This window comes from Aplysia californica, unplaced genomic scaffold, assembly GCF_000002075.1.
Source record: "Aplysia californica isolate F4 #8 unplaced genomic scaffold, AplCal3.0 scaffold00473, whole genome shotgun sequence".
NCBI classification, from domain to species: domain Eukaryota; kingdom Metazoa; phylum Mollusca; class Gastropoda; order Aplysiida; family Aplysiidae; genus Aplysia; species Aplysia californica.
This window is the reverse complement of record NW_004797743.1, coordinates 478,803-488,641: the sequence shown is the minus strand read 5'-3', so window position 1 is coordinate 488,641 and position 9,839 is coordinate 478,803. Positions and strand designations below refer to the sequence as shown.

Sequence of the window (9,839 nt, the reverse complement as noted above, 5' to 3'; positions counted from 1 at the left end):
TCTCTCTCTCTCTCTCTCTCTCTTTCTCTCACTCTTTTTTTCTCTCACTCTCATCTATTTTTGTTTACGCTCTTTCAGGGTCCCAGTAGTCCCACCACAAGCCCCTAAGAAAGGGCCCAACCCAAAACCCTGCAACCCACGCATCTGGCCAGGAACAAATCAGCAGATTCGGGTGCCCAAGATCAGGAAACCCTTGTTCCCCCCTCCAGGCTACATTGCTCCAGAAGACAAAGTGCCCCCCAAGGCTCCCCGCGCACTTAGGATCAGGAGACCAGCTCTCAGTAGGAACCAAGCGAGCCGCGCCCTGGTCAAAAACCTCTTCAATGAAGGTTATTTCGATCAAGTCTTTGAGCAAAACCAGCAGGACAACCAGCATGACCATGATAACCGTGATAACCGTGATAACCAGGACGAACAGCCTGCAGACCCAAGACCTGTAAGTTCTTAACTTTAACTGAACGATTGCTATCAATCAGTGTATCGTGTTTTCTGTTAAGTGTGTCTTTGTTTATTGTGTGTCCGTGAGTGCGTGTCTGTTGTCGCGTGTGAGTTTATTAATTATTGTGTATGTTTGTTTGTTATCGTGTGTGTTTGTTTTTGGTTGTGTGTGCTTCTTTATGGGATTTTTTTTTTGGCATGTGTTATAAATTGCTTTGGGTGGTTGGCGGGTCAGCTGGAGTGGTTTTCTCCTTCTTTCCTGTCACACATCTATCGTTCTTATCTCCACTCCTTTTTTATGTTTGTTACTCTCTTGTAACACTTCTAATCTTCTGGCGCTCATATGACCTTATGCGGCTGCAAGCGCCGTAAAACCTCTACTAAAACAAGCATTAATTGCAGTATTGAATGTGTCTGTGTGAGTTCATTGGGGAGAGTGTTTGTGTTTTTCTACGAGTTCCTTCAATGCGAGACTTAGAGAGCTCAGTATAGATGTGAACCCCTCGTGGTAAGAGAAAAACGATGGAGGAAGGTTTGAACCTATTATGTACCATGTGTTTTACGAGCTCGTTTTTTTAATTGCATGTACAGTGCATCTTGGTTTTTAAAAAAAATCTTACTTAGATCTACTTACATCTTCAGACTTATGTACATGATGTTCGTATATATGTGCATCTCTCTCTCATACTCAAATATTTTCTCTCCCCCCCTCTCTCTCTCTCTCTCTCTCTCTCTCTCTCTCTCTCTCTCTCTCTCTCTCTCTCTCTCTCTCTCCCCCCCCCCCCCCCACAAATTTAATCAAATTGCCGAAGTTCTTTTTTGGTACAGTATTTTTAAGAATGCGTTTAAGAGTAAGAATTTCTTGAAATAATATATTAATCAAATTTCACTGTCTGTGTCATCTCGTCTGTACCAAAAAGTCCATCATTGTCCCAACAAAATACGGGGGACATTTCATTCACTTTCACCAACCTTTCAGGACTGAACATCCGTATTTGTAATTCCCAAAACTCGTCTTACACACTATGAAACAACAAAACCCACGCACACTAAGAATAAGATCCCCTCTTTGCGTTATTTGAAATGCATGTATTTAAATAGACAAGAATTATAACTAGCGTTTATCTGACATTTTGTTTGTATCTCTTTTTCCCTCGGCAGAGTGACCGCCAGGAAGCTCCGTGTTCAGCTTAATCTGGAGATGATTTGTTGATTTGTTTTACTGTTTTATTGCAATGTGTCTGTAAATATTTTATTCTTATTTCTGCCTGTTTCATTTTATTTCTATATCATTTATGAAATTAAGATTTCCGAGTTGGAGTGTCGACAGAGAACTGTTGTGTTCTTTTGCTTTCCTTTGGCAGTAAGGCTATGGCCAGTGTCATTGTGGGTCGTTTCAGACTTCTGCTGTCGAAACTCGACTCTCTTGGCCTTTGGTTTGTTCCTTTGCACAGTGCATGTCTAGGACAACCATAAAGTTAGGCCGTAATGCCTATCATTATCTTGTGTTCTCTTATTGTAGGGGACAATTTAAAGCCTTACTTACATTCCATCCCCAGCCGTTTCTCTTGGACTGCAAAGCTCAGCACGTATTCTTTGTCAGACTTTCCAACACAAGCTTATAGACTTTTTCTAACATGCTAGCTTATCCTACGAAACCACTGATAATATGTAAAATTATATAGGTTCGATGACCCTTTTAATGTTATAAGGTTAGTTAAAAAGGCAACACCTTTAAAATTAACGTCCGTTTCCGAAATGCCAGATCCAAATGGGTTTTTTTCGGGCAAAAGAGCCCTTCCCAAAGACATAGCCTCGGATCGAGGTGAGCATTGAACCCCCGAACCATCAAGCTAATGGTTACGGGTTTGGAACCCTAACAATTAGACTAACGCCACCTAAAGAGCAGTCGTCCCAACATTTTGAGGCGAATATCTCTCCCACCCAATCTTGACAAACCTATGTTCTTGTTTTCTTTTGCATGGGAATAGACCTTGAATTATATTCATATAAGAAGAACTGATGTACCCCAAAATCTTTGTTGAATTTCGTGTGGATCTACATTATTCAGGAGAGGAGTAGAGTTGCACTTTTTTTAAAAGCCAAAGAGCTTTCATTGCTTTTACTATGCTCAATCCCAAAATAATCTTAAACACTGACAATTCTGCTGTTTGTTTCTCCCAAAGTGCCATTGGATCAACTTTACTCTATGCATGGATGTACAACTGATCTCAAAGAATTTATTTCTACACATGTGTAAATAGAGTTATTATTCCAATGAGTGCAACTGGTCTCAAAAATTATATTTCTACGAATTTATATACAAAGAGACATTCTTATATTATTAGTGTATACCGATATTTTTTTTAACGCCATACAACGATTTCTTCCCATTCGTGCATACAATAATTACAATGTGCGCACGCATCTCCTTGTTGCCATACCTTAACCCTTCACTTTGACTTACACAAAATACATTTTGGGAGTTCTACATTTGTGCCACATGGCTTTGTAATTGATGTACGTTCTAGTCTAGAACACTTACAGTGTGATTATACGCAAAGTACATTATGTATGGGAGTTCTACCTTTGTACTTCATGACGGCTTTGTATATTTGAGAACGTTCTAGTCTAGTTGGTTGCCCTAAGTTCTCCGTCTTGTACTGTGATCCCCCTAGTGTCATTTGCAAAAGATCAGGCATGAAGAGTTCCATTGTGTGCTATGTTTGTGAATGATAAACTGGTTTTCCCTGCCACTATAAACTCTTGATTATCATACACGGTAATTATTATTATTATTATTATTATTATTATTATTATTATTATTATTATTATTATTATTATTATTATCATTATTATTATCATTATTATTATCATTATCATTATTATTATCATTATTATTATTGTTATTATTATTGTTATTATTATTATTATATTATTATTATTATTATTATTATTATTATTATTATTATTATTATTATTATATCTTTAGTTTGAAGAGGACTGCAAAAAGCGTAGATTTGCTAAATCATCACTTGGTTCTCTCTCTCTCTCTCTCTCTCTCTCTCTCTCTCTCTCTCTCTCTCTGTGTCTCTCTCTGAATTTGGAAGTGAAGGACTTTTTAAAAGGTAGCTAAATCTTCAGTATGTGTGTGTGTGCGCGCATCTTAGAGTGAAGAAAGAGCGTTGTTTTTTTCCTGTATAGAAGCTGATGAATGGATACATTATTTTCACTTGTTCTGCCTCGGGATTGAAATGCGCAATACAAAGCATAGGATTCAATATTCTGGTGATGAAGTTTATTATAAATTAAGTAGGAGTTTTCTGAAATATCCCTAAGGTTATTCAGAAAAGAAAGTGTACATGTATTAAGGAGTGCAAGATTATATACGTATTATATTTATTGGTTTGAAACGCACGGGACGCTGCACAACACTGTTGAGTTACTTCTGACAGCCCTGACATGCTATGTACATGGGTCATGTGTGATTCTACATAGATTAAAATAAATCATTGTTGAATACAATAACAGTTTCTGAGATACAAAATTGTGTACATTCTGATATATCATTATGAGGTGGTGAACGATGAATAATAATATGGTGTTCTGAAATTACTAAGGTCTTTCAAACCTCTTTTGCAATAACGCGTTTTAGAAGCGACACCAATGACATAATTCCACCAATGTATATTCAGTATAGGTTTTGTCTTTGTACATCGTATAATTTTTGCTTCTTTCTTTAAACCAAGTTTGGTTTCATATGATTGAATGTTTTGTATGCTTTTTTTTTTTTTGTACTCTGAAAGAAATCCCAAAATTTATGTCCCAATCGACATGCTTTAGATACAATTTTAAGAGGAAGACTACTTCGACTGTGCCTGCCAGGGTCAACCCGGACTGAGACTGAGAGGGATACAACGTCCCAGCAGTCAGACAAAAAGACTCGACTATAATATAGAAAGTGTAATAGATAGCATTTTTAAAACAACACACACGCTCTAAAGAAATGTTACTTTACAGTCTTTTAACTAGCCTATATGACTCCAGATTTATGTATAGTGCCTTTCCCAATGACACAACGCTGGACCGAGTTGGGCTAGAACCCATAAACCCGCAATCTTACGATTACGGGTCTGGTAGCCTAATCACTACCTACGCAACTTTAAGATAGAATAAGTTTTTGACTTTTATTATGTAGCAAAAGATTGAAAATCTTGATTAGATTTATTTTGAAACAAAACACAAATTGAATATTTTGTACTGAAATTATTACAATCTGGCACAATGTGGTATACACATGTTTATTTTGTTTTTTATTGTATATAATGTAAAAATGTTACACAAATTTTGTTTAAAATAAAAGTTTTCTCTCGAAATTTCCTGTATTGGATTTGGATTCATTCCGTTCCCAGTGTTTTCGTCGTTACGTTTACCTGCTTGCTTCACATGTTTTCATTTTGTTTTTGTTTCATTTACGTTACAGTCTCTTCTGTTTCTTAGTTGCTTTCTCTTCTGTTTGTCGTGTTTGTCTGTCTTTTCTGTTTGTTTTAAGTCTACTGTCTGTTTTCTGTCTTTTATCTACCGCCTGTTCTGTCTGTCCACTATTATCACTTCTCAAACTTTCTATTATTTTTTTTATTAACAATTTTTTTTTTTTTTTTTGGGGGGGGGGGGTCAATCGTCTTTTTAAAAAAAAAACCCTACTATATTTTTCTGTCCTCTGTCTACCGTCTCTTTTGTTGTGTTACTTGTATACTCGCTTCTGGTTGTCTTTTCTATCTGCTATCTCACTCTGTGTCTGTGAGTGGTTGGTGGGTGCTCTGGTGTGGTTTGCTTCTTCTTTCCTATCAAACATCTATCGTCCTTATCTCTCCCTTTATTTTGTGTGTGTGTTACTTTCTTGTAACACCTAATCTTCGGCACTTATGTGACCCTATTGTGTTGCAAGTGCCGTAAAACTCCCACAAAAGCACCCCCCCCAAAAAACAAAAAAAAAAAAAAAACAACCCAACCCCAACTCAGTGTCTCTTCTGATAGACCTTCTTTCTTACCAAAGTATCGTCCTTATCACACCTCCTCCTTTTTGTCTTTATTACTCTCTTGAACACCTAATCTTCAGCACTCTATTGTGTTGCTAGTCAGGTAAAACAGGTTTAAAAAAAAAAATTAAGCCGTTGGAGAGTCTATATTGGAATAAACAATACAAAAATAAGCTACACAGGAGTGTCATGCCCAAAACAGGGTCCTTGAAAAACCTTGGGGCTTCTCCAGAAGAAACGAAGTGGAGGCTCTCGAGGCCCAGAAAGTAAGGTGTTCGCCTCTTCTCATTCAAAGGTCCCGGGTTCGAATCCGGGGAAAGAATGTGAAAGGAGAACACTTTCTGTCCCCATTGTTTTGTGCAAGAAATATTACGAAATTATGCAAAATGAGCCCAAAAATGTAAAATTATGCGATTCTGTTAATTTAACAAAGAATGATAACGGAAAGCAATCAAAAATTAAGCAAAAAATGATCAAATTTTGCTAAATTATGCGGGGTGCATAAAACCCATGGGACAGCACTTTAGAGAAGATTTTTCGGTGGCTATCCGGATTCGAACCCGCGACCTATTGAATGAGAGACGAAAATCTCTTGACCACGAGAGACCCCTTTTTAACCTTTTTTAAAAGCTGACCATGAATCTTAAAAGAAATCAAGACGTGCTGTGAACTGTTGTGAATGTAACCAACTTGTATTTTGCTCGCAATATGACCGTACGTAGATCTAGGTGCGAGCACCGTAGAACTCTCATTAAACTAAAACAATAGAACTTGTTATGATCGCCCTTCTCATCTCTCCAAAATTAGTTACATATTATGGGCTGTAACCTCGAAGTGTTAAGGGCTAAAACCTAATGAATTGCCCAAAACCAGGATGGGAAAATAAACTGTACCCCGTGTACTAGATCTATGTGTCATAGTATGAAAAACCGTGGGTTGTCAACCATTTCATTTGTGCTTTTAATCTCAAGGCAATCGAATAGTTATTGATTCGATTCCAAGGTTCAGCGAAAATGATAGTAGTAGTAGTATCGCTGGGAATGCACTTAGCAATGAGTACTTTCTAACACCCCCCCGACAGTTTACCAACTGAAAATGGGTATCTCCGCGTAGTATAGGCCCCTGTATTGCTACCAATGTTTTAAAAATGTATTGATGTTGGTTTTTGCTGTTGTTTTTGTTGTTGTTGTTGTTGTTGTTGTCGTAATTTACCTCTATCGACAAAATTTTGATAATTAAGTAAGGAGGCGGGCTTCCGACACGGGCTGAGAGGAATGCAACATCCCAGCAGAAAGAACGAGATACTGGATACATTAAATTTAAAAATTTCCCCTCTTGAGAATCGAACTGGGGTCTTCGGTGTGCAACGGCCAAGCGCCCATTCCCTACACTACTGACGCTGGCTTTGTGATCAGTAGACTAGTGGAGTTGTGGTGAAATAGAATATTTAATTTAATGACTTTCCGAGCTACTACTAGTTAACCCAGTACTACGACCACAAAGCTGTGCGCCTCTGGGGTCATTGAGAGATGAAAAAATTGAAATACCTTCAGTTAGCTGAAGGCGGAAAAGAACCCTGTTAAGTTAAAGGATTTTTACAATGGAACCGAAAACGTAAAAATAAGTGTGTTAGCTAGTGCCATAATGAGTATTTGGTAGACGTTTTAGCGAATCAGCAGAGAAATAAAGCATACACTGTGTGGTAGGAATAGAAAAAGAACCTAATGGCAAAAGGGGAAAGGAGTTCTCAGGATCCAGTTTTATTCATCTGTTTGGTATGCTTTATGTTGCTTAATAATCCGAATTGCTACACACCATCACGTTAACTTTCCTTTTTGTTCAACAGTTAACAAAATACAATGGCTCAGCAAAGCACAGCGCGCACCTGCTATTGGTACGTCGTTGTTTATTTTAAAAAATGTTACGTGTATTAACAAGCTTTCGATCTTTTTGTTGTCGAAAATAACGTTTCATGTCTACCATGGGGCTAAAACCTTTTCATTTCAAGGTTTCAACCGTTTCGCATCAGTACGGAGTCTACAATATAAGTAGATAATTGTTATATTATTATCCTTGAATTTTATCAGTCCGCATTGGCCCTGACAGGTAGAGTCGAAGCTACCTGCCTCTTTAACTGTCTATATTGTGTAAAAACATGTTATTACTACTACTACTACTACTACTACTACTACTACTACTACTACTACTACTACTACTACTACTACTACCACTACCACTACCACTACTACTACTACCACTACTACCACTACCACTACTACTACCACCACTACTACTACTACTACTACTACTACCACTACTACTACTACTACTACTACTACTACTAGGGAATAGTGTAGAATTCTGTGGTTGGGCACAACTTGCTCACGGCCCTCCGAGGTTTTTCGTCCTGATACGAAAGGCTAGATGTCTGATCATACCTACCCTAAGATAAGGGGTGTGGCTGAAAGACAGCAGTAGCAAGAAACCACAGGTAGTAACAGAAAGAGTCAAGAGTAAAAGAGAGAGGGAGCATAGAAGAGGGGGGTTAGAGGAGAGGGGAGTCGAGTGGAGATGAAAGCAAAGGAGAGTACATGTACATGTACAGTACATTGATACAGTACTGGCAGGGAAGGATATACATTTGTAAAGGGAGAAAATTTATTAGAGAAGGGAAAATAATTGATTGAAGCTGTGAGGTTTCGAACCCGGAACCTTTTGGGTGAGAGGTGAGCGCCATTCCCCAACGAGGCCTCCCCAGCTGAAGATTATTAATTTTGTTCGAAGTTGTGTTGAGATTTGTGCAAAGATGACGGAGTTACCCTCTACAGCGGTCTTCTTTTTGTTTCGACACCAGGTAGAGGCATACCAAGAGCCATAAAACTGTAATTAAATAATTAATATCATAGCCCTAAACTTGCCATATTCTGAGGAACTTGTAAGCATGAGTGGTTAAGCCTTCCGCTCAATATCAGATGGTGGCACATAGAGGCCTATTCTGCTGTAGAAGCAGCTTGACTGACCATGCTGTATCAGCAACACAGTTGAACTTTTCAAAGAAGTTAATTCTCATACCTTTTGTAATATTTATAACTCTCCAAATTTCACTTTATATATACAACTTTATGTTTTTCTTATAGATAAATAGATAAGTAAATACATAAATAATAAATAAAAATGAATGAATAGATAGATAGATAGATAGATAGATAGATAGATAGATAGATAGATAGATAGATAGATAGATAGATAGATAGATAGATAGATAGATAGATAGATAGATAGATAGATAGATAGATAGACATAGGGAGAGAGAGAGAGAGCGAGAGAGAGAGAGGGGGGCAGAGAAAGAGAAAAAGAGATTGGAGGGGGGGGGGGTATTCATGTATTTCGTGTTTCTCGAGCGTTAACAAAGAACATCTCACTACTCCCTGCCCCGCGGGACTGAGAGCGATATCAATAATAATTATCAGTACGTAGCACTTCCCAATTTGTACTGGGACCAAAACGCTGCAGTACGAATTATTGGAGAATACAGTGAATATAAGCAGATCAGGCGAGGAGTGAGGCAAGGATGTGTTATGTCACCAGACCTCTTTAACATGTACAGTGAAACAATCCTTAGAAACATAGAAAAATGTCCAGCCCTCAAAGTAAATGGAGAAAATATTAATAACATCAGGTATGCAGATGACACAGTTTTAATAGCAGGCTCCGAAAAGGACCTTCAATTGCTTCTAGATACTGTTGTAACAGAAAGTGAACGTAAGGGATTATTGTTGAATGTAAACAAAACAGAATGCATGGTAATATCCAAAAAAAGCAGCAAACCCAAGTTGTAATCTCATTAGCAAAGGTGAAAAGATCAAACAAGTCCAACAGCTTAAATATCTAGGATATATGATAACATCTGACGCCAAATGTTCCACAGAAATAAAAAAGAGAACTGCAATGGCTAAGGCTAGTTTCAATAAAAATGAGCCCAATCCTGAAAAATAGAAACATCTCAATGAACACCAAAATGAAAGTCCTCAAATGCTATGTTTGGTCAACCCTTCTATATGGCTGTGAATGCTGAACAATCACTAAAGACAGTGAAAATAAAATAGAAGCAGCAGAAATGCGGTTCCTTAAGAGACTGCTAAGAGTATCGTGGAAGGAAAAGAAAGCAAAGGAGGTAATGCTTGATGAAGCCCACGTGGGACGCTCAATGTTAAAAACAATCAGGAAACGACTAATGCAGTTTTGGGGATACCTGAATAGACGTAAGGGCCTTGAACATCTAGCTCTCACTGGCAAAATTGAGGGCAAGCGAGGCAGGGGTAGGCCCAGAACAACATACTTGGGGAATCTAAACAAATGAGT

The 9,839-nt window shown here is 37.9% G+C and overlaps 1 protein-coding gene across 1 annotated transcript in view; it reads left to right on the top strand.

Moving 5' to 3' along the window:
* LOC106012722 overlaps positions 1-3,282 on the top strand; it is a 9,114-nt gene extending 5,832 nt beyond the window's left edge. Inside the window, exons 2-3 of the mRNA XM_013086502.2 lie at positions 79-436; positions 1,600-3,282. Of these exons, the coding sequence (XP_012941956.1) occupies positions 79-436; positions 1,600-1,632 (391 nt within the window). The 3' untranslated portion in view covers positions 1,633-3,282. The remainder of the gene's footprint in view (positions 1-78; positions 437-1,599) is intronic.
* Positions 3,283-9,839: the final 6,557 nt, after the last annotated feature.